Source organism: Heptranchias perlo, chromosome 33, assembly GCF_035084215.1.
Source record: "Heptranchias perlo isolate sHepPer1 chromosome 33, sHepPer1.hap1, whole genome shotgun sequence".
Taxonomy (NCBI): Eukaryota; Metazoa; Chordata; class Chondrichthyes; order Hexanchiformes; family Hexanchidae; genus Heptranchias; species Heptranchias perlo.
This window is the reverse complement of record NC_090357.1, coordinates 31,247,938-31,270,982: the sequence shown is the minus strand read 5'-3', so window position 1 is coordinate 31,270,982 and position 23,045 is coordinate 31,247,938. Positions and strand designations below refer to the sequence as shown.

The 23,045-nt window shown below is 45.6% G+C and overlaps 1 protein-coding gene across 3 annotated transcripts in view; it reads left to right on the top strand.

Annotated features, from left to right (window-relative positions):
- The window catches only part of nfrkb (nuclear factor related to kappaB binding protein), a 108,978-nt gene that overhangs the window by 67,952 nt on the left and 17,981 nt on the right, over positions 1-23,045 (top strand). For all 3 annotated transcript variants that reach the window (XM_067971113.1, XM_067971112.1, XM_067971111.1), the window contains exons 21-24: positions 4,938-5,214; positions 6,821-7,018; positions 7,987-8,718; positions 18,752-18,858. In XM_067971113.1, coding sequence (XP_067827214.1) covers positions 4,938-5,214; positions 6,821-7,018; positions 7,987-8,718; positions 18,752-18,858 — 1,314 coding nt within the window. The remainder of the gene's footprint in view (positions 1-4,937; positions 5,215-6,820; positions 7,019-7,986; positions 8,719-18,751; positions 18,859-23,045) is intronic.

Here is a 23,045-nt window from a genome sequence, read left to right as displayed (position 1 = left end):
CAAATCCAATCCGGCCAATTACCGCCCCATCAGTCTACTCTCAATCATCAGCAAAGTGATGGAAGGTGTCGTCGACAGTGCTATCAAGCGGCACTTACTCACCAATAACCTGCTCACCGATGCTCAGTTTGGGTTCCGCCAGGACCACTCGGCTCCAGACCTCATTACAGCCTTGGTCCAAACATGGACAAAAGAGCTGAATTCCAGAGGTGAGGTGAGAGTGACTGCCCTTGACATCAAGGCAGCATTTGACCGAGTGTGGCACCAAGGAGCCCTAGTAAAATTGAAGTCAATGGGAATCAGGGGGAAAACTCTCCAGTGGCTGGAGTCATACCTAGCACAAAGGAAGATGGTAGTGGTTGTTGGAGGCCAATCATCTCAGCCCCAGGGCATTGCTGCAGGAGTTCCTCAGGGCAGTGTCCTCGGCCCAACCATCTTCAGCTGCTTCATCAATGACCTTCCCTCCATCATAAGGTCAGAAATGGGGATGTTCGCTGATGACTGCACAGTGTTCAGTTCCATTCGCAACCCCTCAGATAATGAAGCAGTCCGAGCCTGCATGCAGCAAGACCTGGACAACATCCAGGCTTGGGCTGATAAGTGGCAAGTAACATTTGCGCCAGATAAGTGCCAGGCAATGACCATCTCCAACAAGAGAGAGTCGAACCACCTCCCCTTGACATTCAACGGCATTACCATCGCCGAATCCCCCACCATCAACATCCTGGGGGTCACCATTGACCAGAAACTTAACTGGACCAGCCATATAAATACTGTGGCTACGAGAGCAGGTCAGAGGCTGGGTATTCTGCGGCGAGTGACTCACCTCCTGACTCCCCAAAGCCTTTCCACCATCCACAAGGCACAAGTCAGGAGTGTGATGGAATACTCTCCACTTGCCTGGATGAGTGCAGCTCCAACAACACTCAAGAAGCTCGACACCATCCAAGATAAAGCAGCCCGCTTGATTGGCACCCCATCCACCACCCTAAACATTCACTCCCTTCACCACCGGCGCACTGTGGCTGCAGTGTGCACCATCCACAGGATGCACTGCAGCAACTCGCCAAGGCTTCTTCAACAGCACCTCCCAAACCCGCGACCTCTACCACCTAGAAGGACAAGGGCAGCAGGCGCATGGGAACAACACCACCTGCACGTTCCCCTCCAAGTCACACACCATCCCGACTTGGAAATATATCGCCGTTCCTTCATTGTCGCTGGGTCAAAATCCTGGAACTCCCTTCCTAACAGCACTGTGGGAGAACCGTCACCACACGGACTGCAGCGGTTCAAGAAGGCGGCTCACCACCACCTTCTCGAGGGCAATTAGGGATGGGCAATAAATGCCGGCCTTGCCAGTGACGCCCACATCCCGTGAACGAATAAAAAAAAAAGTAGAGATCCCCCTCCCTGAAATAGTGTATACAGTAGAGATCCCCCTCCCTGAAAGTATGTATACAGTAGATATCCCCCTCCCTGAAATAGTGTGTATACAGTAGAGATCCCCCTCCCTGAATCTCCACATCCTGAAATAATATCAAGGGTTGGGATTTTGTGGATGAATGTAGAGGTTAGATCAAATCTGAAACTAAAGAAAGGAGCATTTAGTGCTCATTGAACAGATAACTAAAATGAATGCCAGGACAAATATGACGAATATGCAAATAGGATATAGGGAGCACAAGAACAAATGAGTAAAAAAGACACAGGGCAATAGAAAGACTCTAAAGGGACATTAGTACTAACTGGGACAGTCAGGGAGAGGTAGGGGAGCTGAGAGGGGAAGGAGGGAAGCTTGTGGGGAACGAAGGAATGGCAGAATAAGGACTTGGCTTCACTTTCTCTGAGGAGGTGGGTATTGAGATTGTCACACCACCAGAGGCGGGTGTAGAGCTGTTAGTGGAGGTTATTATTCAGAGAGAAAGTGTGAAAGGAGTTACTCAAAATTAAGGTAGACAAGTCACCAGGACCTGATAATTTACACTCGAACATCAGGAGGGAAGTTGGGGAGGAAATAGTGGCGGATCTTACCATAATTTTCCAAAATTCTATAGAATGGAAAATTGTGCCAAAGGATTGAAGGATGACAAATAAGAATCTCCTCTTCAAAACAAGAGGGAGGGATATGCCAAAAAATCATAGGCCAGTTCGCCTGAATTCAGTTGTTGGTGTAGTATTTAATATAGGATGAAATTATTAAACACTGAGAGAAACACGACTTAATCAGGGCCAGTAAGCATGGATTTCCAAAAGGCAGGTCGTGTTTGACCAATTCTTTTGAAGAAATACCAGGAGGGGGTATGAGTAAGAAATTTGCGGATGACACAAAGATAGGCCGTGTGCTTGATAGTGAGGAGGGAAGCTGTAGATTGCAGGAAGATATCAATGGACTGGTCAGATGAGCAGAAAAGTGGCAAATGGAGAAGTGTGAGGTAATGCATTTGGGGAGAACAAACAAGGCAAGGGAATACACAATAAATGGGAGGATACTGAAAGGTGTAGAGGAAGTGAGGGACCTTGGAGTGCATGTCCACAGATCCCTGAAGGCAGCAGGACGGGTAGATAAGGTGGTTAAGAAGGCATATGGAATGCTTTACTTTATTAGCTGAGGCATAGAATATAAGAGCAGGGATGTTATGCTGGAACTGTATAAAACACTAGTTAAGTCACAGCTTGAGTGCTGTGCACAGTTCTGGTCACCACATTACAGGAAGGATATAATTGCACTAGAGAGGGTGCAGAGGAGATTTACAAGGATGTTGCCAGGACTGGAGAATTTTAGCTATGATGACAGATCGGATAGGCTGGGGTTGTTTTCCTTGGAACAGAGGAGGCTGAGGGGTGATTTGATTGAGATGTACAAAATTATGAGGGGCCTAAATAGAGTGGATAGGAAGGACCTATTTCCCTTAGCGGAGGGGTCAATAACCAGGGGGAATAGATTTAAAGTGATTGGTAGAAGGATTAAGCGGAAATGAGGAAAGTTTTTTTCACCCAGAGGGTGGTGGTCTGGAACTCATTGCCTGAGAGGGTGGGAGAGGCAGAAACCCTCAACTCATTTTAAAAAAAGTACCTGGATGTGCACCTGAAAAGCCGTGACCTGCAGGGCTACGGACCAAGTGCGGGAAAGTGGGATTCGGCTGGGTGGCTCGTTTCTCAGCCGGCGTGGACACGATGGGCCGAATGGCCTCCTTCTGTGCTGTAAATTTTCTATGATTCGATAAGGTACCATAGTCTGAGATTTGGGGCAAAGTTAATGTGCATGGAAATAACGGAAATCTGGATTGAGAGGTAGGAATACAGGAATTGAAAAGGCCATTGCTGTTGATTTAGCCAGTCCCAGGATCTTGGAAGTATCCTATTCTTGGATATGGTTCGGGGAAAGAAAGTCAAGGGTAAGGCTGAAAGAAAGTTCTCATAGCAGCAAGCTACGTTGAGGGTTGTTCCACCGGGGTCTGTGGTGGGACCTATCTTGTTTAATGCAGAGATATGAATTATCTGGATTTGGGAACGATATTGAAATTCGCTGATGAGACCAAATTGTGGGGTATGGTAAATTGTGATGAGGATTGTGAAAGACTGCAGGAGGACACAGATGGACCCGCAGGGTGGGCAGACAGGTGGCAGATACAGTTCATTGGGGGAAAGCGTGAATCGATTTTGGAAGAGAAGGGAAAGGAAAGACATATTAAATGATGAAGATTTGAAATGGTGTCGAGGAGCAGAAATACCCTACTGTGCAAATACACAGGTCAGTAAAGGTGGCAGGGCATGCAGATGAGACCATTAAAAAAGGCAAATATAATCCATGGTATTGTATTTAGAGAAGTAGATTATAAAAGCAAAGACCTAAGTTAGGCTGCAGTTGGAGTATTGTGTGCAGTTTTGGCCACCCCATTATAGGAAGAATATAATAGCAATGGAAATGTGCAGTGTAGATTCACTGGGATGGTATCAGGATTGAGGAACTACAGTTATGGAGAGGGGCTTGAGCAGTTGGAGCTTTTTTCACTAGAGTTGAGGAGGTTAAGTAATAACCTGATAGAAGTCTACAGCATGAATATCTCTCACCTTGAGAAGCACAAACTTCAGGCGCACATTTTTTTAAAATGGAAATAAGGAAGAGGCCAGCGTATGATGGGTGATCTCCCTTGATGAGAAGGTGGACACTGAAGCAGCTTCAGGGTACATACTGAAAGAATGGGACTCGGAGGTTTGGGGTTTTGTTGGGGTCAACTCGAGGGTACATAGAATCATAGAAAGGTTACAGCACGGAAGGAGGCCATTCAGCCCAATGAGTCCATGCCGGCTCTATGCAAGAGCAATCCAGCTAGTCCCACTCCGCCGCCCTTTCCCCATAGCTCTGCAAATGTTTCCCTTTCAAGTACTTATCCAGTTCCCTTTTGAAGGCCATGATTGAATCTGCCTCCACCACCCCCTCGGGCAGTGCATTCCAGATCCTAACCACTCGCTGGGTAAAAAAGTTTTCCCTCATGTCACCTTTGTTTCTTTTGCCAATCACCTTAAATCTATGTCCTCTGGTTCTTGACCCTTCCACCAATGGGAACAGTTTCTCTCTATCTACTCTGTCTAGACCCTTCATGATTTTGAGTACCTCTATCAAATCTCTTCTCAACCTTCTCTGTTCCAAGGAGAACAACCCCAGCTTCTCCAACCTATCAACGTAACTGAAGTCCCTTATCCCTGGAATCATTCTAGTAATTCTCTTCTGCACCCTCTCTAAGGCCTTCACATCTTAAAGGGAATACTGAAAGAATGGGATGGGAAGGTTTGGGGTTTTATTGGGGTCAACTCGAGAGTACATACTGAAAGAATAGGTCAGAATTGGGATTTTTGGAATGCCTCGGGCAGAGATTGTGGGAAACGAAGGTTCACAGCTGTTTTATCTGAAGAGGATTTATTCTTGTTTGCAGTGTTTTGTTGGTGTCCTCACCCACAATGCCTCAGCTTGGGAACCTTCTATCCGGAACACAGCCAGGAATTCATGCTGGGTCGCAGTCCCAGGCACGGGTACTGTCTCACTCTGTAGCAGCTACTCTACCCCAGGTACGGGTAGTCACTGCTCAGCAAGGCTTAGCTTCCAGCACACACCAAGCCTCTGTGGTACAGCAAGTCCAACAACATCAACACCAGCACCAGATCCGGCTCCCCACGGTCACTGCGTCCACTCACACTAAGGTTCTACCGCAGGTAAGGGCCAAAAACACAGCTTGCTGTACACTGCAACTTATGGACACACTGACTGTTGGAGAAAACAAGTATTCTAAAACTAAATTCCGTCCATCTATTTTGATGGGATTGCTGTGTTCGCTGAATGCGCTGTAATTTCTGAGTCTTATCATAACCTGCACCAGTGCTCGCTGTTTAACTGGAGCTCAGTGCTCTCATCCCATTTCCCTGGCCTTTCCCTGTATCTTTTTATATTAATACTTTTCAAATGTTTATCCAATTCCTTTTTAACTGATGTTATAAACTCTGCCTCAATAGCCCCTTGTATTCCCTGTTCCAATAACCCTCTGTGTGAAACATTTCTGCTAACTTCCCCTTCATTCTTCCAGTGCTGATCCTCACTTTCTGCCTCCTTGTTACCATTTCACCAACCAGTGGGAACAATGTTTCTCTGTTTACCCTCTCAAAAACTTGTCATTAATTTAGAAAACTTCAGTTAGGTCCCCAGTAACCATCTCTGTTCCAATAAAAAAAACTTTTTTCAAGCCTTAATTAATAACTTAATTCATTAATAACCTCTTATTCCTGAGCTCTTTCTAGAAAGCTTTCTCTGTCCTCTTTACGTAGATGCACACTGCACACGATACTCTGCTGTGGCCTAACCAATGCCTCGTACAAATTCAGCATCACTTCCTTGCTTACATATTCAATTCCTCTGTGTATAAAATCCAGAATCCCTTTTGCCTTTTTATACTTAATATCCTTTACTACCTGCACTCCCACCATTAAGGATTTCTGTATTTGTCTTTCTGCATCTCTCTGTGCCTCCCCTTTCCTTAGAATCTTGCCATTTAGGGTGCATTTCTTTAGGTTTTCTTTTTCCCAAGATGCATTATTTCCCATTTCTCTGCTTTGAACTGTATTTGCCATCTATCTGCCCACTCTGCGAAACTGTCCATACCCTCCTGCAATTTTTTTGCAATCTCCTCACGATTTGCCATGCACCATAATTTGGTATCAGCAGCAAATTTCAATATCTTCTCTTGTGTCTATGTCCAAAATATTTATATCAATGGAAGATGAAAGTATGCCCAGATCCCTGGGCACACCACTACCCACACTCTGCCAGCCCAAGGAACATCCATTTGACTCAAATCTTATGCTTTTTGTCCCCTCTCCAAGTGGCTATGTTCTCGCTAGTATCTTGCATCCTAGCTTCTGTAACAGGTCAAGTGTGTGTTGAGAAATGGACAGGACTCCCTCTTTGAATATATTGTACATAATCTAATTCAAGTAAATATAGAACTACCGGTACATGGATTTTGGAATTCTGTGCATTGCTAATTGAACACTTAAAGGAATAGCTTGTTGGAAAATACAGGAAATGAGTGTTGTGATTTGATTTCTAAAATATCACAATGTCTTTGGGGGGAATGTATCAGTGGAATTAGAGTGTTTAATGCTGAGCTGGTTTTAAACTTCACAGAAGGAGTGAATGGGCTGCTTCAGATTGTGTGTTTGAGGTGTGAGTGTATCTGGAGTTGGCTGTAATTAAAATTGTTCATCTAGCTGAAAGAGTTTCAGAATGAGATGAGTTTTCTGATTCTGTAATAACTTTTTCTTGCAGTCTATTCTGACGGTGCCAGTGAAGGCTCAGTCTGGCGTCAGTACTGTCCACATCCAGCAGAGCTCTGGAAAAGCAAATCTGACAATGGCTGGAATCAGCGCTGCTTCCAAAACGGTGTCCAGTACACTCAACAGCCCTGCATCCAGCTCTGCCACCACCATCATACAGAGCGTCGCTGGACAAAGCATCGTGAGGCAGGTGGGCACAGCAAGAGCGGACCTTTGCTTTGCTTTGGGGGAGGGGGTTTATGGTGACATTGCTGGCCAGTGGGATCTCCTTCCTTACACTGAGTGAAGCCAGTGCTATAGATAGGAGCAATAGGCTGACAGAGGGTTTTCAGCTCCTCCTCCTCTGAAGTCCACACGCTCTTCATTAACCATCTTCAGTTCTTTCCTCCCGTTGGCAGCATCAGTCGGAGTTGCTCCACTTGGAGAGTTCACGTCCTCCTCCATTGGAGGACAGAGGTCGTGATGCAGAGACACCCTCGGATCGTGTCTGTGTCCCATCCAACTTCTGAAGTTGTCGAGGAAGGGAAAATGATCCCAGGTTTTATTGGAGAGCTCATTGACTGTCTTTCCCTCTGGTTTTCCAGTTAAATAACTTCTACCTTTGTTCAGAGTGATGAGAGCTACATCTCAGCAATCTGCCTTGTTCCTACTTTGTACACGGTGACATGTCATCGTCTTAATCCAGATATGGCACCAGCTGTCCCATTGCCCTCGGGACACAACAGAGGTGAGAAAAATTGCTCATCTCCATTTAATGGACATGGCTGCAGATTGTGTACAGTCAGCTGGAATATTAACTGCAGTTACAGTTATTGGATCTGATCATTCTAGGTATCCCATTACAGGCCGGGCATAGTTCATGATTGCAGTTCCCCTCCTGTTTGTTTTGGTTTCTGTTCCTGGCCTCGGCAGTTCCAGGTCACTCAGTGATTTGCTGCTGGCATTGTGGGAGGTGTGTCTGGTTTGTTTTATAAAATAACTGAATCATTAGATGTGAAATAGACTATTCATTTGCAGAATCTCTCACTGTTACAGTGCTCATTTTCCAGGCATTTGATGGTACACAGGGCATGTGATCTGAGGTCCCTGTTTTTAGTTCTGTATATCAGGCTCGGGTTGTCAAAGCTGCAGTATTGATTGAAGAATCTTTTTGTCCAGGTTGCTATTGCAGGACAGCTTGGGATGAAGGCACAGTCCAGTACTGGGATTCCACTCACAGCAACAAACATCCGGATCCAGGGCAAAGATGTTCTCCGGCTGGCACCATCCTCCATCACTACCGACTCCAAGGGCCAGACGGTGCTTCGCATTACACAGGACATGATGGCTACACTGACCAAAGCACCGGTCACCACCGTCAAGCTCACCCCAGATATGCTTGGAGGCAAAGGCATTTCAGCCACATTACACGTCACCCCAGCCATGCAGCCAACAGACTCCATGGTGAAGGTATCCACCAGCACCAGCTCACCGTCCACCACCTCCACAGTGGTCAAGGTGACACCGGACTTAAAAGCAACGGAGGTGACCAGCACCGCCATCCGGCTGATGCCGGCACTCGCTGTATCGGTAGCTGACCAGAAGGGTAAAGCCTGTGCTCCTCCCTCTTCCACAGACGCCAAGTCGGCAGCTACCATCCGGATAATGCCTGGGCTCGGGGTCATTCCCAAACCGGGACAGGCTATTGCCGTGGCAACCTCCAGCAAACCATTCACAGCTGCAGGTACAATGACTTCAGGTGCAGTAACTCTGGCAACAATGAGCACAGCGGGATCAAAGGCAATCACCAAGGTAACACCTACAGCTGGGCTGCCGATCTCTATAGGAACAGGTACAGCCACAGTGAGGCAGGTACCTGTGAGTGCAACTATGGTTACCACAGCACAGGCGGTAAGTCTAAGCCCGTCCTTTTCATCCTCAGTAATAATGTGCTTCTCAGGCACTGCCCACACCAAATGTTTGGGAGGTCTATCATCAGCGATGGCCTGAAACCATGGCAGCACCTATCTTATGTGACTTGGCTCTCATATATATGTATGTTATACAGTGAAATCTGTAAATTACAGACACCTCAGGGACTGGCTGCAGGTGTCCTTATTTTCAAAATGGTCATTGTATGTACCGAAAATTTTTCTCAACAATCTTGAAGAACCAGCTGAGCTTATGATCAGCACCTAATCAGCTGCAACAATACTAAGAATCCCCCTCCCACACACCAGTGTTCAGCTCTGTTCACTTAACAGTTTGCAATCTAATTTCCAATTCATTTCAAACTGCTATCACTTGGAGCAGAGTGTAACTTCAGTAATGAGCTCTGTTTCTCAGTTCTTACCAGTATTAGGGCAGTCACAGGACAAAAAAAGGGGGAAATGTGATGGCGGGTTGTGCCAGTATAATGAAGCTTCCAAAGGCAAGTCTTATAACAGATTGAGAACATTTGGGAGGGAAACACAACAGGTCACATTCATTAGTGTAGGAGCAAAACAGCTACTGGTTGAGCAGTGAGTCTGGCTGATAGCTGGGACTCACAAGCCGATCCATCACTCTATGGAGCGACAGAGATCCCCGGGACAGCCGTCCACCGTCACTCCCCAGAGACACAGGGAGACCCGGGACAGCCGTCCACCATCACTCCCCAAAGCTCCTCAAATCAGCAGGTCCACCATCAGAAGCCGAGGGAAAGACGATGATGGCGGGGGTCGGAGGGGGGGTAGGATCTGCCCACGGGGGTCGGGGGGGGAGAGGAGCTGCCCACGGGGGTCGGGGGGGAGAGGAGCTGCCCTGCAGACACTGACCCCATGAAAGAGAATTTCAGGGCTGAAAGGAAGCAAAGCTGCAAGGGGAAGCCCCAATGATCCTGATTCAGTGAAAGTTCCAGATACAGCAGCTGTACAACAGGCTGTCCCATGTTTAAAGTTGTAAAAGGGATTGGTGCATTGAAGGCTGACCCTAGTTAATAATTTGCCAGTGTCCATGGTTTCAGAGAACCTCTTGAACATTTTACTATGCAAGTTATTTGGATCTCTCAATAAGTGTCCATTTTTTACAGGTGTCTGTTTTTTGGGAGTGTCCGTTTATGCAGGTTTCACTGTGTCTCAGTGCTCGATCTCAGTTTAAAGTGTCACCTGTAGGACAGCACCTCCAACAACGCAATTCTCCCTATGTAATAAAGTGTCAGCCTAGATCATGCGCTCCAGTTCGAGAGTGGTGCAGGAGTGTGCTACCAGGGGGCTGGGGCTGGTAGTGTTCAGGAGCTCATATGCCTAGGGAGGAGTGAGCTGACCTTGCCTGATAACTGGAGATTAGCTTGTTTAAATAATCTACTGGTGCTCCTGGCCTGTCAAATGGGCCATAATGGGCACCAACTACGAGTGAAGGGCAACTGGCTGCTTGCCCAGTGCTGGGGAATTTTCTGACATTGGACATAGGGGCAGTGGATATCGATCCCTTCGACTTTACCCAAAGGTGATGTTGGGCTCACTAACCCGTAGATTCTGTCTTGTCTTTTTTTTATTCGTTCATGGGATGTGGGCGTCGCTGGCGAGGCCGACATTTATTGCCCATCCCTAATTGCCCTTGAGAAGGTGGTGGTGAGCCGCCTTCTTGAACCGCTGCAGTCCGTGTGGTGAAGGTTCTCCCACAGTGCTGTTAGGAAGGGAGTTCCAGAATTTTGACCCAGAGACATTGAAGGAACGGCGATATATTTCCAAGTCGGATGGTGTGTGCCTTGGAGGGGAACGTGCAGGTGGTGTTGTTCCCATGTACCTGCTGCTTTTTTCCTTCAAGGTGGTAGAGGTTGCGGGTTTGGGAGGTGCTGTCGAAGAAGCCTTGGCGAGTTGCTGCAGTGCATCCTGTGGATGGTACACACTGCAGCCACAGTGCGCTGGTGGTGAAGGGAGTGAATGTTTAGGGTGGTGGATGGGGTGCCAATCAAGCGGGCTGCTTTGTCCTGGATGGTGTCGAGCTTCTTGAGTATTGTTGGAGCTGCAGTCATCCAGGCAAGTGGAGAGTATTCCATCACACTCCTGACTTGTGCCTTGTAGATGGTGGAAAGGCTTTGGGGAGTCAGGAGAATACCCAGCCTGTGACCTGCTCTTGTAGCCACAGTATTTATATGGCTGGTCCAGTTAAGTTTCTGGTCAATGGTGACCCCCAGGATGTTGATGGTGGGGGATTCGGTGATGGTAATGCCGTTGAATGTCAAGGGGAGGTGGTTCGACTCTCTCTTGTTGGAGATGGTCATTGCCTGGCACTTGTCTGGCGCGAATGTTACTTGTCACTTATGAGCCCAAGCCTGGATGTTGTCCAGGTCTTGCTGCATGTGGGCACGGACTGCTTCATTATCTGAGGGGTTGCGAATGTCCATTATAAAGATGATGGGCCAGAATTTGCTGTCAAAATAACAGTGAGACTAATGGCGGTTTCCATTATTTATGCACAAATGGTACAGCAACTTCAGGCGAGGGGCAGATGTGCTGTTCCTGTGATTGCGCAGGAGATACAAACTAAACTCACCAGAGATATTTAGGGCTAGTAATTACATGTGTGAGTACCCTTTCAACAACGTGATAGGTCTTAATGATGCCATTCAACTTCTCTGGCACCGAAAATTAACATTACAAGTGTGGAGTTTCATTCCTTCAGGTTGTGAATTGTTTAAAATCTCCTAAAACATGTTAAATTTTAATTTTTTTTCTTTTCTGTCTCTCTTTTTCTCTCTCTCTCAATCCAATCTATCTTTCCCTCTCTTTATTTCTCTTTCTGTACCTGATTTGACATTGAATTCACCCACCCTAATTCACCCTCCTGCTCAGTCCTTCCGCTGTTTATTTTCCAATCCTTAAATCTCATTGGTTAAGGAGATACAGTTTAGTTTGCCCTGTTTACTCAGGTCCCAGATTCCCCAGTTATCAGCTCGCACTTTCAGCAACTTAGTGGGCAAAAATGTTTTGAGCTGAAGGGGCAGGTCTAACTAACGGCAGATGCCATTAGATGCCCTGCTACAGCAAAATCTGGTCCAATGTTTTTTCAACCTCTTTCCGACACTACTGTAATTTCTAATGATTCCTTAAGGGTAGTGGCAGGGATGTGACCAATTCTCTCAGTGTCCTGTGTGAACTTTATCCTCGCCTTCCTTCAGCTTCCTCCGTTATTGCCTTATCTGAAATGCCTGTTTTTGTTAGTACTTCCTCCTTGGAGAGACTGCCCCGGCCCTCCCACCCCTCTGCACAGAAAGACTTGTTTAGTGTCCATGCAGTCCCTTGGCCACTAATATCCTCTCACCTTTGGGATCTTTCAGTGGCCCCACCACTTCCTTTTTTACCTGCTTATATATTTATGGAAATGGCAGACAATTCTTTCGCTATTCCTGCTCTCCGAACCTTGCTTCTATTTTCGCTCCCCTGACCAGTTTCTTAACCTCTTTTCCCTTTTACACTGCTATCTGTAACTTTACACTTCAGGAACTGTCTCTGTTTTTCCCATATTCCTCACAGTTCTCTCATTGTTTCCCAAATCACTCATTTCACTGTCACCCTCCTCTATCTGTTCTGTACTTGGTGTGTAGTGTTTTGAAATATGACCCACTTTCCTTCCATGTTTTTTCCCTCGAACTGTCCTATCCAGTCCAGTCCCCTCAGCTCACTCCTCTATATCTGCCTTTCTAAAGTTGAATGTTTCGATTGTACTCATTCTCTTTTCCACCTTGAGCCTAACCTGAAACCCACCCATATTGTGGTCACTGTTACCAAGGTGCCTCGGACTCCGACCTGGTCTCCCATCTCCTGGCTGTTGCATAATGCCAGGTCCAATAGTGCCCCTGCTCACATGGATTCCTTGACCAGATGTTCCCTGTAACAATGCAGTATGATGCCCAGGATCATGCTTTCAGTCCAGCTCTCTGATATTGTAGCCTCCCTCTCCAGCAAGGAACCCAAATCCCTTCCTCTGCTTCCCACTATCTGTGGATGACTGCCATCTCCCAAAAACCTTTCCTCTCCAGCTGGTCCTTGAGCTGCTTGAGCAACACAACTGTCTGACACTTCATACCTGTACATTCCTCCTTCGATACTGAGCAGATATCCCACATCCCACATCATGAGCCCAGTTCCTGCTTCTCCCTAATACACTCACTTGTCTTTTCTCGGGATGTGGGCAACACTGTCAAGGCCGCATTTATTGTTCATCCCTAGTTGCCCTGAGGGCATTAAGAGTCCACAACTTATCTGCCTGGTCTTGCAGATTCCGGCCCACTCTGTCTTTTTATTAAACTCCTGTTCAGGCTAAACTTATTTCCTTACATAGAATTTACAGCAGAGAAACAGGCCATTCGGCCCAACTTGTCCATGCTGGTGTTTATGCTCCACACGAACCTCCTCCCACCCCTCTTTATCTAACCCTATCAGCATATCCTTCTATTCCTTTTTCCCTCATGTGCTTATCTAACTTCCCCTTAAAGGCATCTATGCTATTCGCCTCAACTACTTGTGGGAGCGAGTTCCACATTCTAACCACTCTCTGAGTAAAGAAGTTTCTCCTGAATTCTTGATCAGATTTATCAATGACTATCTTATATTTATGGCCCCTAGTTATAGTGTTGGTGTTGTAAAATTGTTTACAATTGTCAACCCCAGTCCATCACCGGCATCTCCACATTATGGCCCCTAGTTCTGGTGTCCCCCGAAGGGGAAACATCTTCTCTACGTCTACCCTATCAAACCCTTTCATAATCTATTAGATCACCCCTCAGCCTTTTTTCTAGAGAAAAGAGCCCCAGCCTGTTCAGCCTATCCTGATACTTGTAACCTCTCAGTTCTGGTACCATCCTTGTGAATCTTTTTGCAGTGCTTCTCCAGTGCCTCTATATCCTCTTTTAAAATATGGAGATCAGAACTGTGCACAGTACTTCAAGTGTAGTCCAATCAAGGTTCTAAACAAGTTTAGCAAAACTGCTCTGGCTTTCAACTCTATTCCTCTGGAAAGTGCTTTGTTTGCATTTTTTCTGGTCTTAAGTTGCGTTGCTACTTTTAATGATTTGTGTATCTGTACCCGTAGACCCCTTTCCTCCTCTACCCCAGTTAGACTGTTATTTTCTGAGCAGTATGTGGCCCCTTATTCTTCCTACCAAAATGTAACATCTCACACATATCTATATTGCAATTCATTGGCCATTTACACTCCCTTTCTCCAAGTTTATTAAAGTCGTCTTGTATTTTGTTCCAGTCTTCCTCAATATTAATTATACCCCCCACATTGGTGTCATCCGCAAATTTGTGTCACAATACCTTGTGTGCAGCTCGCTGAGTCAGCCCTTTGCTTGTACAGTGTGTTGTACGCCTCACTCAGGAATTCGTTCTCTCCTTCAATTCAAAGCCACTGCCTCAATTCAGATTGCACCATCAGTATGGTCCAGTTGTTTTGAATTAGGTTCAGTGGCATCAGTTGCTTCAGTAACTCTTTTATGGGAGTCCACTCATGCTGCCCTACACTAGCATAACTCGGGGTGTATCATTGTGATCAAATCTCGATTACTCCATTCAGATTCACTGTCTGCTGTGTTTATTCCCCCTTTCAGCCTGATTCCAATGTCATCTTTCATTAAATTGACTATTGCCCCGCCCCATCCACAGGGCAAACTTGGCAATGACCCCTGCTCAGTTTGAATAAATAAAGTTTTCGTAGCAGCAATAAATGCAAAAAATCACTAGGTTTTATTGTGTACATCACATTGGTTCAGACATTCCTTCTGAATTCTAATCCACATCTCTCAGCCCGGGATTCCTGTAAATTTAATCCCCTAAGAACTAAGTTTAATTCAGTTACAGCATTTTTAACATTTATACTACAGCCCCCACCGCTTATAGCGGGTGTGTTCGTGCGAACGTGATTTGTCTGCTCTAGGCGATGGCCGGGATGCCATATCTGGGAGGTGCGCCCCTCTTTTAATAAAACTTCTCTCCGAGATAGGTAATGAAGCAGATTTCTTCTGATTCATACTATGCAGACTGTAGGTGAACATAAGCTGTGAGGACGACACAAAGAGTCTGCAAAGGGATATAGACAGGTTAAGTGAATGGGCAAGAAGGTGGCAGATGGAGTATAATGTGGAGAAATGTGAGGTTATTCACTTTGGTAGGAAGAATAGAAAAACACAATATTTTTTAAATGGTGAGAAGCTATTAAATGTTGGTGTTCAGAGAGACGAGGTGTCCTGGTACAAGAAACACAAAAAGTTAGTATGCAGGGACAGCAGGCAATTAGGAAAGCAAATGGCATGTTGGCCTTTATTGCAAGAGGGTTGGAGTACAAGAGTAAGGAAATCTTACTAGAATTGTACAGGGCTTTGGTGAGACCTCACCCTGGAGTACTGTGTACAGTTTTGGTCTCCTTATCTAAGGAAGGATATACTTGCCTTAGAGGCGGTGCAACGAAGGTTCACTAGATTAATTCCTGGGATGTGAGGGTTGTCCTATGAGGCGAGATTGAGTAGAATGGACCTATACTGTCTGGAGTTTAGAAGAATGAGAGGTGATCTCATTGGAACATATAAGAGTCTGAGGGGGCTTGACAGGGTAGATGCTGAGAGGTTGTTTCCTGTGGCTGGTGTGTCTAGAGCTAGAGGGCATAGTCGCAGACTGAGATGAGGAATTTTTTCACTCAGAGAGGGTTGTGAATCTTTGAAATTCTCTACCCCAGAGGGCTGTGGATGCTGAGTCATTGAGTATATTCAAGGCTGAGATAGACAGATTTCTGAATTCTAGGGAATCAAGGGATATGGGGATCGGGCAGGAAAGTGGAGTTGAGGTCGAAGATCAGCCATGATCTTATTGAATGGCAGAGCAGGCTCGAGGGGCTGAATGGCCTACTCCTGCTCCTATTTCTTGTGTTCTTATGGTGTAGACCTCCGTACTACAGCCTCTTTATAATAAGAATGTACAAAATTATATATTTTATATAGATTTATATAGGTCTAATAGGATTATTTGGAGGTAAAACAGTAAATTAGCAAGATCATTATTTAAGAATATAAACTACTTCTTATGTGTAGATAAAATTCAAACATACAAATAAAACTTTAGCCTGAAGGAAGTTTAAAGTCTTGAACTGGATGTTGCCACAGCTGCCGGGGCTTTCTACTTGCCTCGAAAGCCGCTGTTGAGTGCTTGCAGCAGACAACATCAGTAAAGAAACATCCCATTTAGCATTGTGCTAATTACACAGAAAATGCCAGCTACAATTTGCAGGGCACAGTGTAAATTAATAAAGGCTGAACAGCTGTTTCTGCCTGAAATACACTGAGCACTTGAAACACTGGAACCGGCAACTTTGAAATTGACAATGCAAATGGACAATGGTTATCGCTTTTTGGCCAATAGAAAAGACTGCCCGTTTAAAGGTGTTTTAAGTGCTGGGGACTGTATCACTGTGAAGGCATATTCAGAAATCCAGAAACATGACACCAGTTAACTTTATTAAATTTGCAGTTAAATTACTTAATTTAAAAAAGAACCCCGTGAGCATGATCATCACCAAGCCTCAGTTATATCTGCACACTTGCAGCGCTGTCACCAACATCAGTCCAGGCCCACGCATTTCTTTATCTTTCAGTAAATTCTCTCTCTCTCACCTTCTCACCCGGTTAGCCGCAGGAAGGATTGTCCTGCCTTTCTTTAAATGGGCAGCCGGCTGCTTGGGAGAGAAAACTGATTCTTCCCCACTCAGCAGACATCCAATCAAGTTGTTGATCGTTGTGACAAAAGTGAAGTATTTGTGTCCAGTTTTGATCAGTGCTGTCTCCTTAAATTCAATCCCAGTACATAAATGGATAGAAATTCTGCGGGTGTCCTCCCGATGTCCTGCCATAACGCTGGCAGTAGATCAGCGGGAAGCCCAGGAAGCTGCTATTGATGCATTTGTGCAGGGTTTGCACCAAAGTTACGGTGGGAGTTTGGGAAAACTCCAAGGAAATTCTACCACTGGGAGTTTAACAACCGGCTAAGTCAGAATTTCGTATCAACGTTTCAAGTTTCATTGATTATAGGCTAGAATGAGAAATAATTTAAACTTTCACCGTACTGTGTGATTTGTTCAGTTTTTAAATTACTGTTTGTTTTTAAATTTGAATAGTCAGATACTCAAAATCCAGGAATGTGCCAGTACGATTCTCTGGGATATAAAAGGAGCTGTTCTGTTGAAATCAGAGTGTCTATTTGAAATGATCAGAGAAGGAACCCATCAGTGTGAAACTTTTGAAAGAGAAAAGTCAATTTGAATTTTCAAGAAATTATTTCGATTAATTTTGACTCACAGTGGTAAGAAATCCTAGGAATAGAAACACTTGGTTAAAATTAGCTCAGAGTTGCGATTTTTAAAAATAATTTTATCCACTTGCAGAGTTAAGTAGAATGGTGTCTCCTGTAAATATGTAACTGTTACACGACTGTTACTTATGTGCTTGTTCATCTTTTGCATAATAAGTTTGCTTGATGTTTAAACTTAAAAAGATGTCTGATGTCATAAATATAAAATAGTCGCTAATAAATCCAATAGTGAATTCAGCAGAAACTTCTTTACCCAAAGAATGGTAAGGATGTGGAACTTGCTACCACAAGGAGTTGCAAATAGCAGATACATTTAAGGGGAAGCTAGATAAGCACGAGAGAGAAAGAAATAGAAGGTTATCCTGATAGGGTTAGATGAAGTAGGGAGGAAGGAGGCTTGTGTGGAGCATAAACACTGGCATGGACCAGTTGGACCGAATGGCCTGTTTCTGTGCTGTAGTTGCGATGTATCTCGGTGTGATGCTTTACTGCTTCTGAAAACTGGCGAGATCTTATAGATAAATCCAGCAGCTAAAAGCTGTTAGTCAGAGTTTGATGTTTGTTTCCAGTCATGCTACCAAAAGCTTACCTGTATTTCAAGGCAATAATAGTCTTTCTCTAAGGTGTAAGGAGTTGAGGTTCACCATGAGTGTGATGTTGGGTACAAGCGCCAAAATAATCAAGGTCACTGGAGTTAGAAAACAGCCCAAAATTTACCATTTTTACCGTTCAGGTCGACCAGTCAGTTTGACTTCTGGCCATTCTCATGTTTTTGATTGGTCTTGATGCTTGACTTGCCAATCAAATAGCTTGGTTCTGAAAACAAGTGTCCACAAGTTTTGTATGTAGTTAATATTTCAAACCAGCATTTTTGTATATAGCAGGGTCTGGGAGTAACTGTGTACCAGCAATTTGTATATAACAGGGTCTGGGAGTAACTGTGTACCAGCAATTTGTATATAGCAGGGTCTGGGAGTAACTGTGTACCAGCAATTTGTATATAACAGGGTCTGGGAGTAACTGTGTACCAGCAGTTTGTATATAGCAGGGTCTGGGAGTAACTGTGTACCAGCAATTTGTATATAGCAGGGTCTGGGAGCAACTGTGTACCAGCAATTTGTATATAGCAGGGTCTGGGAGTAACTGTGTACCAGCAGTTTGTATATAACAGGGTCTGGGAGTAACTGAGTACCAGCAATTTGTATACAGCAAGGTCTGGGAGTAACTGTGTACCAGCAATTTGTATATAGCAGGGTCTGGGAATGACTTGGGAGTGTACCAGGTTTTATATATGGCAGAATCTGGGAGGAACTATGTCCTGGGTTTTGTATAAATCATGATCTGGGAGTGACTGTGTACCAGGGGCTAGTATATAGTGGGATATGGAGTAACTGTACAGTGGGATTTGTATATAGCGAGGTCTGGAGTGACTGAAAAACTCACTGTCCCACTGATTTTTATTGCTCCCTTTGGGTCATGACCTGCTCGTTTGTTTATGGAGGTAGAACTATGTTCAATGAAGGAGAAACCTAGAATGCACGACAGCAGTTGGCACAACGTGATTGGTGATGAGCTAATGATTTGTTTCTGATTCCTTTCCGCAGACCAAGTTACCCGCTACTATCACTGTGCCCTTATCAGTACTGAACCAACCACTTAAAGGAAAAGGGGTGATGGCAGGACCAATCATCAAGGGCAACCTTGGAGCAAAGTGAGTAATACCTGTGACCAAGTGAGCAGGGTCAGTAATACCTGTGACCAAGTGAGCAGGGTCAGTAATACCTGGGATCAAGTGAGCAGGGTCAGTAATACCTGGGATCAAGTGAGCAGGGTCAGTAATACCTGGGACCAAGTGAGCAGGGTCAGTAATACCTGGGACCAAGTGAGCAGGGTCAGTAATACCTGTGACCAAGTGAGCAGGATCAGTAATACCTGGGATCAAGTGAGCAGGATCAGTAATACCTGGGATCAAGTGAGCAGGGTCGGTAATACCTGGGACCAAGTGAGCAGGGTCGGTAATACCTGGGATCAAGTGAGCAGGGTCAGTAATACCTGGGATCAAGTGAGCAGGGTCAGTAATACCTGGGACCAAGTGAGCAGGGTCAGTAATACCTGGGATCAAGTGAGCAGGGTCAGTAATACCTGTGACCAAGTGAGCAGGGTCAGTAATACCTGTGACCAAGTGAGCAGGGTCAGTAATACCTGTGACCAAGTGAGCAGGGTCAGTAATACCTGGGATCAAGTGAGCAGGGTCAGTAATACCTGGGATCAAGTGAGCAGGGTCAGTAATACCTGGGACCAAGTGAGCAGGGTCAGTAATACCTGTGACCAAGTGAGCAGGGTCAGTAATACCTGGGACCAAGTGAGCAGGGTCAGTAATACCTGGGATCAAGTGAGCAGGATCAGTAATACCTGGGATCAAGTGAGCAGGGTCGGTAATACCTGGGACCAAGTGAGCAGGGTCGGTAATACCTGGGACCAAGTGAGCAGGGTCAGTAATACCTGGGACGAAGTGAGCAGGGTCAGTAATACCTGGGACCAAGTGAGCAGGGTCAGTAATACCTGTGACCAAGTGAGCAGGGTCAGTAACACCTGGGACCAAGTGAGCAGGATCAGTAATACCTGGGACCAAGTGAGCAGGGTCACTAATACCTGGGACCAAGTGAGCAGGGTCAGTAATACCTGGGATCAAGTGAGCAGGATCAGTAATACCTGGGACCAAGTGAGCAGGGTCAGTAATACCTGGGATCAAGTGAGCAGGGTCAGTAATACCTGGGATCAAGTGAGCAGGGTCAGTAATACCTGGGACCAAGTGAGCAGGGTCAGTAATACCTGGGACCAAGTGAGCAGGGTCAGTAATACCTGGGACCAAGTGAGCAGGGTCAGTAATACCTGGGACCAAGTGAGCAGGGTCACTAATACCTGGGACCAAGTGAGCAGGGTCACTAATACCTGGGACCAAGTGAGCAGGATCAGTAATACCTGGGATCAAGTGAGCAGGGTCAGTAATACCTGGGATCAAGTGAGCAGGGTCAGTAATACCTGGGATCAAGTGAGCAGGGTCAGTAATACCTGGGATCAAGTGAGCAGGGTCAGTAATACCTGGGATCAAGTGAGCAGGGTCAGTATTACCTGGGATCAAGTGAGCAGGGTCAGTAATACCTGGGATCAAGTGAGCAGGATCAGTAATACCTGGGATCAAGTGAACAGGGTCAGTAATACCTGGGATCAAGTGAGCAGGGTCAGTAATACCTGGGATCAAGTGAGCAGGGTCAGTAATACCTGGGATCAAGTGAGCAGGGTCAGTAATACCTGGGATCAAGTGAGCAGGGTCACTAATACCTGGGACAAAGTGAGCAGGGTCACTAATACCTGGGACCAAGTGAGCAGGGTCAGTAATACCTGGGACCAAGTGAGCAGGGTCAGTAATACCTGGGACCAAGTGAGCAGGGTCACTAATACCTGGGACCAAGTGAGCAGGGTCACTAATACCTGGGACCAAGTGAGCAGGGTCAGTAATACCTGGGACCAAGTGAGCAGGGTCACTAATACCTGGGACCAAGTGAGCAGGGTCACTAATACCTGGGACCAAGTGAGCAGGGTCACTAATACCTGGGACCAAGTGAGCAGGGTCACTAATACCTGGGACCAAGTGAGCAGGGTCAGTAATACCTGGGACCAAGTGAGCAGGGTCAGTAATACCTGGGACCAAGTGAGCAGGGTCAGTAATACCTGGGACCAAGTGAGCAGGGTCAGTAATACCTGGGACCAAGTGAGCAGGGTCAGTAATACCTGGGACCAAGTGAGCAGGGTCAGTAATACCTGGGACCAAGTGAGCAGGGTCAGTAATACCTGGGACCAAGTGAGCAGGGTCAGTAATACCTGGGACCAAGTGAGCAGGGTCAGTAATACCTGGGACCAAGTGAGCAGGGTCAGTAATACCTGGGACCCAGTGAGCAGGGTCAGTAATACCAGGGACCAAGTGAGCAGGGTCAGTAATACCTGGGACCAAGTGAGCAGGGTCAGTAATACCTGGAATCGCTACTGGGGAGATGTACTGAGAGGGGTGTCCCAGGGATCGCTGCTGGGGCCCTATTATTTTTTACGTAAACGACCTGGATTCAAAAATTCAATAAGTCGGTCAGATTTGCAGAAGGTACTAAATGGATTGGGGGGGAAGCAGTCGAGTCTGACGAAACTACAGAGGAACCTAGACAATATTTATAAGCAGACAGAACTATGGAATATTAAATTTCATATAGATAAAAATCGTGGTGGAAGAAAAATTAGAGGACATGCTTACTGAATGAATGTCAAACTGGCTCGGGAAAAGAAGGAAAGAGATCTGGGAGCGATAGACTCACCAGCACCAAGTTGCCATTGCAGACCAGCAGTTGACAAAACAAACCGAATGCTGAGCCGGAGCAGTGCAGTAATCGTCTGAGGCTGTGATCCTGAAGGTGCTCTGTGCTCAGTCAGGCTGCATGAGGAAAAACGGTTTCACGTTAAACTCTGCAAACCAGAAGGATCAGGTTCCGGTTCCATTACCAGTCTGTGCTGACTTAGGCAAACTGGGGCTAAAAGAGTTAAATTATGAGGATAGGTTGCTTAGGCTTGTATTTCCTCGAGTATAGAAGATTAGGGGGTGATCTAATTAAAGGGTTATTTCCTCTGGTGGGGGAGTTCAGTACAACGGGACATAACCTTAAAATTAGAGCAGGGCTCGTCAGGGGTGATGTCAGGAAGCACTTCTTCACACAAAGGGGAGTGGAAATCTGGAACTCTCTTCCCCATAAAAGCTGTTGAGGCTGGGGGTCAATTGAAAATGTCAAAACTGAGATTGACAGATTTTTGTTAGGCGAGGGTATTAAGGGTTTCATAATTTCAAAGTATGATACAGCACAGAAGGAGGCCATTCGGCCCATCGTGTCTTTGCAGGCCCTTTGAAAGAGTTATCCAGTTAGTCCCACTCACCCACTCTTTCCCCACAGCCCTGTAAATTTTTTCCATTCAAGTATTTATCCAATTCCCTTTTGAAAGTTATTATTAAATCTGCTTCTACCACCCTTTCAGGCAGCGCATTCCAGATCATAACAACTTGCCGTGTAAAAAAAGTGTTTCCTCATGTCGCCTTTGGTTCTTTTGCCAATCACCTTAAATCTGTGTCCTGTGGTTACCGATCCTTCTACCACTGGAAACAGTTTCTCCTTATTTACTCTAACAAAACCGTTCATGATATTGAACACCTCTATAAAATCTCTTAACCTTCTCTGCTCTAAGGAGAACAATCCCAGATTCTCCAGTCTCTCCACATAACTGAAGTCCCTTATCACTGGTACCATTCTAGTAAATCTCTTCTGCACCCTCACCTGCCTTGACATCCTTCCTAAAGTGTGGTGCCCAGAATTGAACACAATACTCCAGCTGAGGCCTAACCAGTGATTTATAACGGTTTAACGTAACTTCCTTGCTTTTGTGCTCCATGCCTTTATCAATAAAGTCCAGGATCCCATATGCTTTTTTAACAGCCTTCTCAACTTGTCCTGCCACCTTCAAAGAATTGTGTATGTGCACCCCCTTTAAAATTGTACCATTTAGTTTATATTGCCTCTCCTTGTTTTTCCGACCAAAATGCATCACTTCAAACTTCACAAATATGTGAAATGAGTAAATGACATAGAATAATGATCATGGGAGATTTTAACTATCCCCAAATAAACTGGCAAAAAGAGGCAGGTAAAGGGATACAGGGAATGGAGTTTTTATAATGAGTGCAGGACTCCTTTCTTACTCAGTATGTAAAAAGCCCAACAAGAGAGGAAGCACTGCTGGATCTAGTAATGGGAAATGAACCAGAACAGATAAGAAGTAAGCTTAGGGGAACATCTAGGCAATAGC